The 17717-nt window shown below is 38.9% G+C and overlaps 1 protein-coding gene across 1 annotated transcript in view; it reads right to left on the bottom strand.

Moving 5' to 3' along the window:
* Positions 1-14613, bottom strand: part of LOC139138023 (sortilin-related receptor-like) — a 32118-nt gene extending 17505 nt beyond the window's left edge. The window contains exons 1-5 of the mRNA XM_070706243.1: positions 13994-14613; positions 13136-13206; positions 12527-12679; positions 11080-11404; positions 766-836 (exon numbers count right to left, since the gene is read on the bottom strand). Coding sequence (XP_070562344.1) covers positions 766-836; positions 11080-11404; positions 12527-12679; positions 13136-13206; positions 13994-14376 — 1003 coding nt within the window. The 5' untranslated portion in view covers positions 14377-14613. The remainder of the gene's footprint in view (positions 1-765; positions 837-11079; positions 11405-12526; positions 12680-13135; positions 13207-13993) is intronic.
* Positions 14614-17717: the final 3104 nt, after the last annotated feature.

Below are 17717 nucleotides of genomic sequence, written 5' to 3'. Positions count from 1 at the left end.
CACGTGACGTTAAGTCTGTTGTATGATTTTTTCATCCAAATTGAATCAAGGGCTTGTGCCGATTTTTTGAGTGCGACTATTTTTTTATGCTAATTCTATGCAAAATGGCCACCTTCAAGCACAATATAATGCTAATTAAATTCCACGATATTCGTTGGCGGTAATATCGGACCAGACCTCCGTCATGTAAACGTGGTTACCGATCTGCTCTTAAGATTCGAAATTAAATTGGTTATCTATAGGTAATGTGAAAAAATTCGGACTAGGAATATTGGAATTATCATACTCACTTTTGACCAAATTGTTCAAAGGATGTTAATTTTCTGGGAGCCAGACACCCGGAGGTTAATCATAGCAACATGAGTTTATAAGTATTCAATTTATAGGGACAAAGTCGCTCTTTTTTATCTTTTTTCATGAATTAATTTTGATATGATATGAAAAGTGAGTTGTGTTGTTTGACTTTTGGAGTACTAATCAACTATGCACAACCTCGACTCTTCTTGCAGATAGACAATATTAAACATTCAGTGAAACATTTTTGTCTGACGGTCAAGAACGAAATCATCTATTTGTATTCCGTAAAATTGTCACATTTGCAGATATGTACGGTCGTCATTCTGTACACCGATCAACTTCACAAATATTCAACATTTAGAAAATGGTATCGAGAACAATAGAGTAAGGTCAACAGTAAAGAACTTAACCGGGTCTTGATCGTTCAAGGTGTATTTGAAAAAATCCCTGAAAAGAAGCCAATCATACCTTGATATTCACACACATACTTTTGAGTCTTGTAACAATCATCATTGTCCCATTGATAACTCCTACTGGCCCTGCAAAATGTCATTTCAGTTCTTAAACAAATATAACAGAACCAATAGATGAAGCAAAGTAAATGCCCTCCAGGGTTTGTTAGACAAAGCATTCATAAAGTTTGTTTTAAATTTCGTATAAAAGATGACAAAAGGAAAAAACGCGTAGCCCTATCTATTTTGACTTGAAGTATTGTTCAGAGGAGTTCGAATAAATAGTTTAGTCACTGTTGACCGAATTACTTTCACGTGTGTAAGTGGAAAATGCAAGTAAGGACGGTTGAACTGAAGCAAATTATATAGAAGACAAATATGTAAACACACGGTACGTATTTCCGTTGCTGAAAACGCCAGATATACTTGTACAGTGAACAATTGAAAAGCAACTTTTGCTCATAATATTGATTTCTTCGTAATTCACACATTATTAACAGGTGTTATGTCCGAAGCAACACTGTGAAAGAGTAAGCTATCTCCATGTAAGGTAAGGTGTTCTGTATATTTAGATGTCGCAACAAGTCTTATCCTTTGTACAAAATGGAATGCAGGACAGTAGTAGTTAATGAGACGGTATAGAACACTTGGGTAAGTTAGGGGGTCTTTTTAGGGGGAAAATTTAGAACACTTGGGTAAGTTAGGGGGTCTTTTTTATGAAAGATATAGACCACTGTCATGCATGATCGACTGGTACAAACGTACGTCTCCTTGGTGATGGAAACACCCCCTAGCCTAGTGAAAATAGATATAGACCCCTTTGGAAAGATATAGACCACTTTGGAAAGATATGGACCACTTTTTGCCTGGGCTTATAGATCACTTTTAAAAAGATATAGATCACTTTTAAAAAGATATAGACTACTTTTAAAAAGATATAGATCACTTTTTATCTGGGCTTGAATATCACTTTTAAAAAGATAAAGATCACTTTTAAAAAAGATATAGATCACTATCATGGCCGCCTGGTAGAAAAGTACGTCTCCTAGGTGATGAAAAGACCCCCTAACCTAGTGAAAATAGATGGACTCGATCACTCTGTGCAGGAGCTAGCTCAATCTCCTCACAGAGATTGAAGCGCAGTGGGGCAGCAGCGCGGCGTGGATCATTCGAACCAAACTAGAGGGTCTCCGAGCCGTTGACCGCGCGCCCCCACCAATGGTTCTACTCCGGAATAAAAAGGACGCGATGCATTCTACAGACTCAGTACGCCCAAATAATCACGTGATGCCGGTACAAACAAACCCACATGTGTTCTAACGCGTATGGAAATACACGTACGTCTATGCGCGTTTGCGCACATGGCTTTGTTTGTACCGTGGTCGATTCGAATTCCGGTTTGGCCTATTAGTGTGGCTACTGCTGAGACTCCCTAGCTAGGTTATAATTTTCCACGCCGCTACAATCTCTGTCCGGAGATTGGAGCTAGCTGTGATATCGCAGCGGTACTTGTGGCATGTATCGAACGCGCTCGGGTCATTGGGGTCATCGCCACAGTCCCGCTGCGAGCCAACGCATGGGCTTTTTTGGCAATTTACTACAACACCGACCGGTGTCCTAGATTTAGCTCGCAAAATAATAAAATAGATAAAGCTTGGAATAAATCAAATTATACCTACTGTATCACTGACTATCTACGACTCATCTTCTACTCCTGCTAATGAACCTGACTGTGACAACATGTATTTTCGACGGTTTTTCGGTGAGCCGTCGATAGTTCCTGCTCGAATTTGCAGTGCGTTGTACGCGCGATCGGGCCAACATCGCAGAAACCGTCGACGGTTCACAGGAAATGGTCGAAATTACGTGTTCTTATCGTCAAGGTAGTTAGCAGGCGTACAGAATGAGTCTCAGATAGTCAATGATAAAGATGATACAAGTTTATTTATTCAAAAGCTGATATAGTTCATTATTTTGCGAGCTAAATCTACGACACCTGTCGGTGTCATAGTAAACTTCCAACGAAGCCCATGCGTTGGCTCGTAGCGGGACTGTGGCGATGACCCCAATGACCCGATCGCGTTCGATATACACCACAAATGTGCGATATCACAGCTATGCAGGAGCCTGCTGTATATACGAGTGTTTTTCGCGGAGCAGTACAACTTCGAGCCGAACAAGAAATGTAGCAATGTGGCACATAGGTTATTTGCTTCAGAAGTTGAAAAACTTGGGAAAGTAGCGCACTACCTGGCTGGTCCTCATTTGATGAAGATAAATCCTATGGCTGCTTTTACAGCAGGGTAGTGATTAGACTCTCCACAGTCGCTGTGCCTTGTTTTGTGCGCGCCCACGATGGGCCTCCATTCGAAGGCTACGTTGTGCTAGCTGTGAGCACGCGCTGCCAGACACAGCGACTGTCGGTTCTTGCAAGTATATGAATATTCATAAGGGTAGTGTCGTCAAGAGAAACACCTATCTAACTGGGCGGAGAAAATTTTTACTATTAGCTGGTAGACTTATATACGCAGTATGTTTTATTTTTCATTTTTAATTTTATTTGGCTATGGTACTTGTCATTTTTTGTTGATTAAAGGCCGAGTTACACGAGGCAACTCGCCGAGCAACACGACGAGCAACGCGGTAGGCAACGCATCAAGCGACGCGACTGGAACAGTTACACGAGGCAACTCGTTAGGCAACTTGTCGCCAGTTTCCTTACAAAAGATTACGGTGCGCATGCTTGAAGAGCGGACGCGACTGTGTTTCGTGGCGGCCCATTATCAAAACGGTCCTCTAGATCGTGACAAACGGCAATATGGCTCGACCACAAAAATAGTAATATTTCGTCGAATTAAAGGAAACTCATACTAAATAATCTACGAATCGGATTAATGAAGGATATTTTCGAAAAATCTTACTAGATGTGATAATCAAACATATAAAAACGCCAACTAAATAATTGTACAGCTAGAATTATTTCGAATATTCTTATAGAGACATGATTGTCATGTCGAGATGGCTTCACGGGTATGCTTGATTGGTAACATAGGGTAAGGACAGAATTAACAGAAGCAGGGTGGTGCGATTGAAATATTAACTGGTTGCCTTGAAAATGGTGACTCTCCTCCAAACTTGCATACGAAATTGTGGCCTTCCTCTAAAGTCATGAACCTCCCGTCTTGATTTTAATGCCAGAACATATATAAAAGTGATAATTATTATTTTCTAAGAATTATTAATAATTCGATATTAACGGGAAAATGGTATTCCCCCTCCCGAGCCATAATGGAGGAAAGAAAACTTTGTACAAAATAATGTACGATACAACAAAAAGCCGAGTACACTATGGAGTGAAAAGTTTACTTGAGTCCATGATTGTCCTGCAGGGGGTACACTAATTTGGTTAATAGTTTTGGCATTACCAGGGAATTTATAAAACATCTGAGGCCACAATACGAGACATTTGGATATTTTATCAGTAATTATCTGGGGAATTACGTCACAAATTCTCTGTATTGACAATGATGTGATTTAATTTTATCTAAAGATTAAAATTTGACGGCACAGTGAAACAGCAATAAGCTCAAATCAGAATGAGAAATTTCAAAATCAACTTTTCCGCGACACTGTAAAAAGGCTAGCTTGTGGTCATGAGGAGGGTGGTCACGCCGACCGCGGCCTTCCATTGTAGAAACTTGAAAATTTGGCTATTGAAATGGTGTCATTTTGTGGCATTTTCGGTGCATTTCAGACATGTAAAAACCATGAGTATTAGCTGTTCTGCAACACAAAAACGATGAATACTTTGTAACACATCATGGTGCAATGCAACGGTGCAGTGTTTAGGGACGGGTGTCGTCAAATGCGTTCAATGACAGAAGTATCGATTATTAGCCCGTCCTGGAATATGCGTATCAGTCATCATTAATGCACCAAATAAGGACATAGTTTTTAAATAAATAAAAAAAATAGCTTAGATATTTTTAGGTTTGCCAAAAGTTCTTATAACACGTAACCCGAAGTGACAATCGTGTGAATGATGGCATATTTTATTCTGGGGAACTTTGAAAAACGCTCCGAATAAAATTTGAATTAATAAACTGCATATATATTAAGTTATTAAAATGCAAATTATCAGCTCATGGTTAAGGTTAACGGGTACAAAATATTGTCGAACAATAGGTCATATGTTCATTATTCTAGCAATTTCAGCTTACCAGTGAGCGATCGTTGAATCGCACAGTCTACGAATACATGAAGCATAGAATGCATCATGGAGGGCAAAGATGTCGGGCATCTTGAACCTTCCACGTTCGTAAGTTCCAAGCAATGTGAGTCTTTTTATTCTGTCAGGTCCATTATTCCATAAAAAAACTTGAAAATTGCTTGATTGATCGGCTTCAAAAGTTCATTAAAAGCACCAAGAATTAACAATACGTACAAACAGTTTTAGAAGAGCTACTAGTTGGATGATAGTGAGTTTACCATACAGACTTAGCTTACGCTTTGACCAAAGTTTCAAAACGGTCTTAAGCCTTTCGATTTTTTTTCTCCCAGTTAAGTAGAAGTCTTAAACGGTCATAAACAAAGTAAATATTAGAAACGGTCATAAACAAAGTAAATCCCTGATATTTTTTATGAAGATTCCAAATTCAAACCACTCGAGGTGTCACGTCTATTTTTCCATAAACCGAGCCATAGTGCTTCAGATTTACTTACATTCAGTTGAAGGACAGACACTTTTCCAAAAATCTGAACCGTGTGAAATTCTGTGAAATTGGAAAAACGTTTCGCAATTTTGTTTATGGTTACCGCCATTGCTACCGCCTCCACTTATCTGCCTTGAAAAAAGGCAATTTTTGTTCTCTTAAGTATAATGACCTGGTGTAGGCGCAAGCAAAATAACACTTGATACATTCGTCGTTTCGCAAAACATCTCGCAAATTGTCCGTTTTAGTGTACAATCTATTGGAGCCTGGCATGTCTATATGTGCTCGTCGGTAAATTAGGGATGAAATAATTTCGATTAATTGATTAATTCTTTGGTTTAAGAAAAATATATTGACATTTTTCTTTGATGTATATAGGCCTAAGAGGAAAATACTTATATTACGATGACGTCACGGTGACGACGCTCGACATTGTCTTTCGTTGTGCTGATTGTATTCTCTGTGTCGTCCCGACCTGATCGATGCTTTCGATACGTGTAAATATCAGTCCATATATAAGGACAACGGAGAATATTGATGGCTCCTCAGGAGAAATTATCGTTCAGCAGTTTATCTTATATTGAAGCGGTTATTCACCAGTTTACCGAAGATTGAAGTAGAGTTGATAGAGAGGGTGGATATTTTTTGATTTGTCTATAGATTTATTGATTTATTGACATATTGATTGGTTCATTGTTTTTTACAGTTTATAGTTTATTTCCTGTTCGAGTTTTGTAAATTTAGGGACGGACCATTAGATCTTGGGAGGGGGGGTGGTCAAAAACAGAAAAAAAAAATTTCAGAGCTGAAAGTTAGGAAAAAAAAATCTTCAAACTAGTTTGCAAAATAAAAAAAAATAAATAAGAAGACAAAGGCGTAAAAAAAAAAAATCTGCAAAAGTCTTTAAAATTTTGAATTTTTTTTAGATTTTACCGACAGAAAGCAACTTTCTGTATTTTTTAGTACATCCTCCCGGCACATTTTTAATTTTAATTTATACATTTAGAGTGACTGTATCCCTTATACTGGAAGTTGTGATTATCTTATCTTTTCAGGACTTTTGTATTCTGATCACTTGAAAATTATGAAATTATAGAACCTGTTTTCTACTTGTTTCCTGCGTACAAACCAAGCAGGTATACTGGTAAAACATTGAAACTATGGTATGGTTGTCAAGACAGAAAGTTGTATTTGCCTTTTAAGATCAAGGTAAACAGATGCAGGCCACATCAGTTTCATTTTTTTCACAGCATTTCATTGCAATGATGACTGCAAGAATGGGTGAACAAGTAGAAACACGTCAATAATGATAAAACAACATATCAAGTCATTATGTATTATTTTGCTTTTAAAAAGGCATTTTCAATTCTTTTTTCTCAAAAAACAGCCTCAAAAAACAACAGCAACACATGTTTTAACATTCAACAATACACTACGCAGAATGCCATCTATCCAACAAATCCCAACACAAAAACACACAAAAGGGGTTGAACTTTGAAAGTTTCTCGATAGCAAATACTGAATAAATCTGCATGAATAATCGTTTTTGTGTAGCAAATTTCAAAGAAATTGGACAAGCCCTTTCAGAGAATACAGATTTTTTGACCATGAATGGCATAAATTGCCCTAAAAAGACAAATATTGAAATATCAACACATCTATACACATCCAATCAATTTGGACATGCTGCTACAGAGAAATAGATGTTTTGATCAAAAAGGGCAACAATTGCTCTAAAAACACAAATATGCAAATTTAACTATATTATTTAGCTTATTTTAGCTTCTCAGCTTGTCAAAATCAATTGTGAATCATGAGATGCATGATGTTTGGTGGGGTGCATGTAGCCATTTCACCACGCAGTAGAAAGGGAAGCCAGGAAACCAAAATAGTCAATTTTCAAAACTATAGGAAGCTACTGAGGAGCAAGAAGACCATGTTTCAGAGGAAGATGTGTAATCCGAAAAAAATGCTCCCAAAGTGCCACAAATAACACCATTTTTATCTCTATTTTTCAAAAGCTCCAACGGCAGGAGGGGGACACCCCCTCCTGACCACCCCCCACAAAAATACTCCCCAAGTGCCATCAAATAACACCATTTAAATCTCTATTTTTCAAAAGCTCCAACGGCAGGAGGGGGACACCCCCTCCTGACCACCCCCCACAAAAATACTCCCCAAGTGCCATCAAATAACACCATTTAAATCTCTATTCTTCAAAAGCTCCAACGGCACACCCCCCTCCTGACCTCCCCCCGCAAAAATACTCCCCAAGTGCCACCAAATAACACCATTTTAATCTCTAGTTTTCAAAAGCTCCAACAGCAGCAGGGGGACACCCCTCTCCTGACCTCCCCCCCCCCCGTGACCGCTTGCGTGGCCGCTTGTGGTGCTTGGCACCACATCTTTGCCCTCTTTATCTTCAGACAGCGACGAACTAAAAAAATTATAAATCTGAAAATTTACTCTGAAAAAAAAATTTGCACAGCTAATCTCAATTGGAAAAAAAAAATTCAGAAATTTACAATAGTAAAAAAAAAATTTTCACAATTTCATTGTGACCACCCCCCCTCCCAAGGTCTAATGGTCCATCCCTTATATGTACTAACAAGTTACAATCGATGAGCGCAAACAGGATCACTGTTCTGCGCATGAGTAGAGGTCAAAGGTTTCTTCAGGCGACGCGACGCAGTGTGTACACGGGGCAACTCGTCCAAGCGACGGGCGACGCGTCGCCTGAAAAACCGACATGTCGGTTTTCCGGGCGACGTCGCCTGACCACCTCGGGCGACGCGACGATATCATACAAACGAAGCAACACGGCGGGCAACTCGCGTTGCCTGTCGTGTTGCTCGTCGCGTTGCTCAACGAGTTGCCTCGTGTAACTCGGCCTTTACGGATAAGTGGAGTTCTATAAAGTACCCGGATCAGGCAGAAATCCGACCGGTCGCTTGCAAGAACGTCCAGACCCTGGGATTCGCGTCGCGTCTATGAAGGGCGCGCGCGTGTTCCAACAGGGAAGAACGCGAATCGCAGGGTCTCTGCCAGACTAGGTTGTGTACACCGTACGTACGGCAGTCACATTGGATACGAGCGAGTCTTCCCGACTTTGCTGCAAATAACAGGGAACAATTGACATTCTTTGCAGTCAGCATGGACGATAAGATGTCAAGAGATATGTGGTAAGTTCATTTACTATATATTTAATTAATTTCCATTTTCTTCGAACTAATACATGTATTTTTTGTTCTATGTTGATATGCAGTATCGACCCGACCTGGCTTCGTCTATCAAAGAAGCGGGGGGGGGGGCATATAGATTCACGATTTCAACAGTTGTATTGATATATTATCATTGTGTAACATTCGATAAAGGAGTAGGTAGTGTGAGAAATGTGAAATTTTGCCTTTTAAAATGTAAACTAAAGGAGCGATGCCGTACTGTACTGCACCGTCCAGTATATGCGGCGCTAGCGCAGGCCACTGGAGGCATGATACAGTGCATGTTGTCCGTGAACACATTACACTTAGCGACGAATACGAGTTGAAGGAAGGGGTTGAAAACAGTGTTTAATTTTGTAATTTCTCAAGTTCAATGGATCAAATCTATCAATTTTAAAGAGAACTGACATATCCATAACGTTAGTCGATAGAATAACATCATTTTGCAAGCAGCACTAGAAGTAACCCAACTGATACCGTTCATGCTGTATACTGCATTTGAACTCGAAAAAAGCTTACACAAGAAAGGTTTCTCGTGTTTCTTACATTTTGTTGAGTCTGTTCTTCTACTGTGCAATTCTAGCATTTTGAATTGTGAGAAATGTAAACCTTCAACAGTTATCGAACTTGTGAAAAAGTCTTTAAAGTCTAAATTTAAGGAAGCCTGGAAAAATGCCTTGTCAAAAAATAACAAATTAAATGTATACTGTAGTATTAAAAACATGTTTAAATGTGAAAATTATCTATCACTTGTTAAGTCTCCATTTCACAGAATTGCTTTGACAAAGGCAAGAATTTCTGATCATACTTTTGCGATAGAAATTGGTCGTTTTAAAAACATTCCAAGACATCTTAGACTTTGTACCCTTTGTCATTCTGGTGTTGGTGATGAAATCCATTGTATTTTATTATGTCCAAGTAAACCAGCACAAACTGTACGAACAATTTACTTAGAAATAATTTTTAACATTCAGAACCAGCTAAAATGCTTTGACAATGATTCTCTTTTTAAGTACTTTTTGTCATGTACTGACAGTTGCATTGTTCATGTTGTTGCAAAATACATGAATGAATTGTTACAGATTTTCAGTCAGAAAGTTTAATTACTTTTGAGCTAATGTGAATGAAGTGAATCTGAAAACTTTTCAGTGTTATACATTTTCTTCCCCTTCTCTCTTTCTTTCTGAGCCAATGTCATTATTGTGAACACGGTAATGAATAAAAAAAAATAGAACAAAAAATACATGTATTAGTTCGAAGAAAATGGAAATTAATTAAATATATAGTAAATGAACTTACCACATATCTCTTGACATCTTATCGTCCATGCTGACTGCAAAGAATGTCAATTGTTCCCTGTTATTTGCAGCAAGGTCGGGAAGACTCGCTCGTATCCAATGTGACTGCCGTACGTACGGTGTACATCACTACCCTGCTGTAAAAGCAGCCATAGGATTTATCTTCATCAAATGAGGACCAGGTAGTGCGCTACTTTCCCAAGTTTTTCAACTTCTGAAGCAAATAACCTATGTGCCACATTGCTACATTTCTTGTTCGGCTCGAAGTTGTGCTGCTCCGCGAAAAACACTCGTATATACACAGCAGGCTCCTGCACAGAGTGATCGAGTCCATCTATTTTCACTAGGTTAGGGGGTCTTTTCATCACCTAGGAGACGTACGTTTCTACCAGGCGGCCATGACAGTAATCTATATCTTTTTTAAAAGTGGTCTTTATCTTTTATAAAGTGATATTTAAGCCAAGATAAAAAGTGATCTATATCTTTTTAAAAGTGGTCTATACTCTTTAAAAGTGATCTATATCTTTTCAAAAGTGATCTATAAGCCCATGCAAAAAGTGGTCCACATCTTTCCAAAGTGGTCTATTCTTTCCAAAGGGGTCTATATCTATTTTCACTAGGCTAGGGGGTCTTTCCATCACCAAGGAGACGTACGTTTGTACCAGTCGATCATGCATGACAGTGGTCTATATCTTTCATAAAAAAGATCTCCTAACTTACCCAACTGTTCTATATCTTTCCCCTCTAAAAAGACCCCCTAACTTACCCAAGTGTTCATTACCGTCTCATTAACTACTCAGGACTAAGAGAGACCGACGAGTAAATATACCTTTACAAAGTTATTAACAGGTGTTACGCCTGAAACAACTTTGAAACATTTGCATTATACTTTAGCCTATACCTTTGTGTCGTAGGCCTATATGCAGCAGGCATAGGCTATTTACAAAGTACCCGAACAATAACCACATCACTTAGACAGAAAAAATCAATCGATTTATACGATATAAGATGTCGATGAAGTATTATATATTAAACAAGATGCATTTTCGAATTCATTTCTTAAAACATTAGATTTGTTCATGATGTATGAAATACTTACCATAGTTGCAAACATTGTAGCCCACCGCCAGACGGTTGATTTGGTGCCCAGTTCTGATAGCTGTCAGGTTGTAGATTTTGCCCGTTTGCGACCCATACATAACTTGCGGGGATGCGTCCGCTGCCAGTCGACTTTAATCCAAGCCAGACATCACTTGTTCCTGCACGGTCGATCAAGGCAGTGACGCATTGAGCGGTTACCTCGTCCATAATGCTCCAGAGAACGCCACCTGAACCTTGGCAGTTCGATACTGCCGTTGACCAGGATGCAAAGTGCTCGAAGAACACATACCGCCTACAGTTTACGACGACAGCCGGTGGCAGACCTGTAAACATACAAGTGGGACTTAGTTGAACTTGCGCCATCTATATCCTGGGTATGCAGCACACGCTCTATGCTAATTTGTATTATTATTGTTTTCCTTTATTCAAGGTAAATATTCAAGGTTCATCTGCGTGCACATGTATGTGATACAAATAAGCCAATGGAATTGCGAGAGCGGATTTAAATCAACTATGCTTGTGATGAACACAAAAGCGTGTTTGTCAAGTTTTCGTTTTTTGACAAATGTGTGCTGTGAAGTCCAGTTGCAAGATGTAATTCCATACAGATGAATATTTAACGAAGTTCTGACACTCTGCCCAGAAGTTACATGTAAATTGCTAAACATTTTGAACTATGATTGACATTAGGCAAATTACTGTTCACAGTGCTGAAAATCATACATGCTGATAGAGGGAATCATCAGGTAACCATTTTATATGAATAAGTGGAAATTTAAGACTGACAAGAAATCTTCGTGGGCGCTATTTCCAATTTAAATCAACTGTGTGGACAATCTATGAGCAATACACCTAATTGTGCATAGGGACAAAAGCTAAATATCAGCCCGTTCTGTCAACAAATTGGTATTACATTTGCTTGGACGCCACTTCATATGAAGCGAACATTTACTATGAAAGAGACAAGATACTGTTGTAGAAATGACCCTTTCCATGTACTTCAACGAAAATTTGTGTCAGTGGAACGTGATGATGAATGTGGAACCTTGACTGAATTCAAGATGTTGAGCGTCCAACATGAAAAACAATGACATCTTCATTCAAACTCCATCTCGTGCTCACACTCTGTTCGGTTCGATCATGCATGATTACAAGTCGTTAATCTATGTGTACGCCAGACCGAAAGAAACTACAATTGACAAACACTTCTTTCGGATTCAGACTTTCAAAACCTGACCGCAGAAGCAAGAAACAATGAGTCAATTTTTGATCTCTATTCATTTGAGACATGAACAGCGATTAAGGGCGGGTCATGTTTTGTTGTTTCATAAAGAAGGTGCGTAAATGCTTGAAGGTTGAAACAGTCACACAATATGATACATTGTTATTTAAGAAATGATAAAACGTCAATCAAAGTCATTCATTCAAATCATTATTGGCCCCACCTTCCAATATTTGGCAAATAAGCCTGCAAGTTCTACCGTCTTCGTTCAATTCATAATCTTCGTGACAAGAACAAGTGTTTTCATGATGACTCTCTCGGACACAAATCTGTTCACATCCTCCATTGTCAATATCACAGGAATACTGAGCTGGAGCTTCAGCAGAAAAAAACAAACATGCATAATATGATATATATCGCCCAGTCTTTATATCTCCCATATGGCGCTGTTTTTAAAAAGCGGCCACCCGCTTAAAATCTGTGATTGGTTAGATTTTCTCTGTCCATGGTAACTGTGGCACAATTGGAACAGGTGACAGTATACCTTTAATAGTGAATGCACAAGTATGCCTTAAAAAGTTTCAAAACATGAGAGTCAGTGAGGGACGCCATTTTGCTGTCCGGTCATGAACCCGTATAACACCATGTTGCACAACGAACAGCTCAATCAGACATCCATGTTACTTTTCTTGATGTCACAAAAAGGTAAAAACGAGCGGCGCTGAAAATGGTTAAAAGAACAATATAGTAATGTCAACAGTAAAAACCTCGATTAGGTCTTGGTCGTCCAAAGGTGTATTTGAAAAAATCCTTTAAAACAAGCCGATCATACCTTGGTATTCACACAAGTACTTTTTAGTCTTGACACAATGATCATTGTCCCATTGATAACTCATATCGGCCCTGAAAAATGTCATTTAAGTTGTTAGACCAGTGTAACACAACCAATGAATAAATTGTCGTTTTACTGAAACACAATGTCTGTCTTCCATGGTTTGTTCGGCATAGCGTTCAACAATGTTTGCCTTGAAATTTAGTACGAAAAGACGATAGGGGAAAAAAACCGCGTAACCCTATCTATTTTTACTTCCATTATTGTTTACAGGAGTTATTTCGAATTGACAGTTTAGTCATCGTCGTCCCAATTACTTTCACAATAAATCGATACAGCAATAAGGAAAGGTTGAAGTGAAGCCAATTACGTATAAGATAATATAAACATACGGCAGCTGTTCCAGTTGCTGTCACCACCAGAAATATCATATCAGTACAGTGCAAACTGAAAGAAAACTTTTGTTTTAAACGTCGATTTCTTCGTCGTTCAAGTTGATACAGCTCGACAAACATTATTGACGGCTGGTAAGCCCGTAACAACTGTGGAGTAATCTACCTTCATGTAAGGTAAAGTATTTTGTAGACTTAGATGCATGCAATAGGTGTAATCTATTCCATGATTGAGCACAGGGCCCAGGGAGACAAGTTGATATATTACCCCCGGAAACAACCTTAAATCGCTTCCATTATAATGTACTTTTGCGTTGTAGATGCAGCAGCCATATTTACAAACCTAACAATAACTATATCATTTAGACCAGGGAAAACCCAAATCGATTTATACGACATCGGATACAAATACAGTATGATGATGACGGTTAGTTATGTTCATGTTTTACGAAATATATGTACTTGCCACAGTTGCATACAGTATTGATCGCCAGGGTTAGGCTCATCGGATACCCAGTTCTGATAGCTGTCATTCAGTAGATTTTGCCCGTTTGCTAGCCATACATAACTTGTGGGAAAGTGTGCGGTGCCATTCGACTTTAGTCCAACCCAGACATCACTTGTCCCTGCACGGTCGATCAAGGCAGTGACGCATTGAGCGGTTACCTCGTCCATAATGCTCCAGAGAACGCCACCTGAACCTTGGCAATTCGATACTGCCGTTGACCAGGATGCAAGGTGCTCGAAGAACACATACCGCCTACAGTTCACAACGACAGCCGGTGGCTGAACTGTTAACATACAAGTGGGACGAGATAGTGGAGTAACTTTTAGGTAAACTTGTGTCATCTATATCCCGGGTATGAAGCACACGCTCTATGCAAATTTGTATATGTTTTCCTTTATTCAAGGTAATTATCTGCTCAGCTACGTTATATTTATGTCACACAAATTAGCCGATGGAATTGCGAGAGGCGATTTAGACCAACTATGCTTGTGATGAACACAAAAGCGTGTTTGTCAAGTTATTGCTTTTTGATAAATGTGTGCAGTGAAGTCCAGTTGCAAGATGTAATTCCATACAGATGAACGAATATTTAACGAAGTTCTGACACTCTGCCCAGAATTTACATGTAAATTGCTAAACATTTTGAACTATGATTGACATTAGGCAAATTACTGTTCACAGTGCTGAACACCATACACACTGCGTCAGGATACCATTTTATATGAATTTGTGGAAATTTACGGCTGACAAGAAATATTCGTGGGCGCTATAACCAATTTAAACAAGTTGGAGTGACTTATCTGTCATGTTTCTATAATTTGCACCGGTTACTGTAAATCTTCATTCTCGCCAAATTTCAACATTTCGCCACTTGGGCTTGAATTTCCACGATTACCGGAGGTGTAATTCTTCAAAATTGGCGGCAAATTTACATTTTCAAGTCTCTTTTGTTTAAATTCAATGGCAACGCCATTCCAGGCACCCGCATGTCTCGTGAATTCCTATGATTATGCATGAAATGTCTCACGCAAGGTTGGACAATAGAAAGACAATGTAGTCCAACCTTGCGTGAGACATTTCATGCATAATCATAGGAATTCACGAGACATGCGGGTGCCTGGAATGGCGCTGCCATTGAATTTAAACAGAAGAGACTTGAAAATGTAAATTTGCCGCCAATTTTGAAGAATTACACCTCCGGTAAATCGTGGAAATTCAAGCCCAAGTGGCGAAATGTTGAAATTTGGCGAATTATTAGAATGAAGATTTACAGTACCGGTGCAAATTATAGAAACATGACATATCCATGAGCAATGCTTCTAATTGTACATAGGAACAAAAGCTAAAATCAGCTCAGTACAAAGTTATATCAGCCTGTTTGTCAACAAATTAGTGTTCCATTTACTTTGACACCACCTCATATGAACCGCACATTGACTATTATATACTTCAACGAAAAATTGTGTCAGTAGAACGCGATGATGTATGTGGAACCTTGGCAGAATTCAAAATGTTGAGCGTCCAACATGAAAAGCAATTACGTCTTCATTTAAACTCCATCTCGTGCGCAACTCTGTTCGGTTCGATCATGCATGATTACAAGTCGTTAATCTATGTGTACGCCCGACCGCAAGACATTACAATTGACTAACACTTCTGATGCACACTTTCAAACCTGCCTGCTCAGAAGAAAAAACAAACATTTAATTCAGTTGTAACTTCTGTTCATTTGAGACATGAAAAGTGACTAACAGGAGGTCAAGTGTTTCATTGAGAATGTGCGTAAATGCTTGAAGGTTGAAACAGTCACACAATAAGGTACATTGTTATTTAAGAAGTGATGAAACGCCAATCAACGTCATTCATTGGAATCATTATTGGCCCCACCTTCCAATATTTGGCAAATAAGCCTGCAAGTTCTACCGTCTTCGTTCAATTCATAATCATCGTGACAAGAACAAGTGTTTTCATGATGACTCTCTTGGACACAAATCTGTTCACATCCTCCATTGTCAATATCACAGGAATACGGAGCTTCAGCAGAAAAAAAACAAACATGCATCATATGAAATATATCGCCGAGTCTTTAAATGTGTCGTATTTGAAGCCATTAAGCAGGCCTGATCAAGGAAAAAAACCGAACACTAAACATTCTTGGTAGGTAGATCCGCGAGAAATTCGCCATCAATTTTGATATGGACTTTGGTGTAAACAGAGAAGTCACATCACACCCGTCTTGTTTTCTTGAGGAAGACATAATTTTCTGGCGATTCTGTTTCCTTGAAAGGTATACTGTCACCCGTTCCAATTTTGCCACAGTTACCATGGAAAGAGAAAATCTAACCAATCACAGATTTTAAGCGGGTGGCCGCTTTTTAAAAACAGCGCCCTCACATGGGCATTTTGAATACCAAGGAACGCCCCTTTGACCGTATATGGGCATATTTAGATTACAGGTGACTGTATACCTTTAAGTCACATTTTTATGAAAACAAAATTGTGCTGAGATGATTTCTTAGAAAATATAACCTGGTGTCGTTATCTTGGTTGTACTCATTTGATTTGTGGTCATAAGGGTCATGGTTGGTGGTACCCTTGAAACAGTGAACGCTGCATTTGGATTCGTTGCTGTTATACGTTCTGTACTCTCCTCGGTGACCATGATATCGTTAATTGTCGTCATTATAGGCTCGTCTTCACTCGAAACTCCGACAGTTGTATTTTCAGAGGGAATCGGTGAACTTTTTGTCACATGGGTAGGCTCTATACGAAATACGTAATTATAAAAATATATATCAACTTAGCTCGACAACTGAACCAATCTATTATGAGATTTGGCCGAGCGGTTTTGTCTGTAGCTTCTCCGCTAGGTGACTGGGTACCGTACGTTGTGAGTTCGAACCCGATTGAAACCACCGTATTTCATGTATGTATATCGTTTTTAAGTATGTATGTATGTATGTATGTATGTATGTATGTATGTATGTATGTATGTATGTATGCCTGTGTGTCCCTGCATAAAACAGTCGGTAATATGCAAAGAAAGCGATATATGCGATACTTTATCACTGAACGTTCATCGTTGCTGAACAAATTGTGCACATGTTTTTTTAATTTCTTGTGGTCAGAAGTGTCCGTGTTGAATGTTTGCATGTCGCGCTTGTCAGGAACTGAAATACGATGGAATAGAGCAATAGTTCAAATTTGCAAAAAGCAAGTAGTTAAGAATTCTCATTGCAGAAGAATCTGATTCTGTAGTGATATAATAATAAACGTATTATACGAAAAAGGCACAAGGGTAGAAAGTTTGCAATTTTTTCTAAGCTTTGAAATACAGTATCTGCAAACCTGCCCGATAACGTCATCATATCATGAATGCCAACCTTTCCCTTATTGCTAAAATTTCTCATGGTGAATATACCTGCTGCAAAGAATGGATACTAATATATTTCGGACATCTTTACCTGCGGGGGTTAATATATTTTTCAGAAAGAGGCTACCAGGCTCAGTCGGTGTGCCATCGTTGTATGTCGCCAAAGATGAGGCACTTGCAATGGCTGTGACGGCGCTGATCAGACCCACCGAACCTAGTATAAATGCTAACTTTCTCCTTCGTTTCTTGTCTTCATCAGGCATCTCAAAGTAAAGGATGGAGAGAAATTAATTACATAGTGGCATGACT

Source organism: Ptychodera flava, chromosome 8, assembly GCF_041260155.1.
Source record: "Ptychodera flava strain L36383 chromosome 8, AS_Pfla_20210202, whole genome shotgun sequence".
NCBI lineage: Eukaryota > Metazoa > Hemichordata > Enteropneusta > Ptychoderidae > Ptychodera > Ptychodera flava.
Note: the sequence above shows the minus strand (reverse complement) of the source record. Positions and strands in the feature narration are given on the sequence as shown.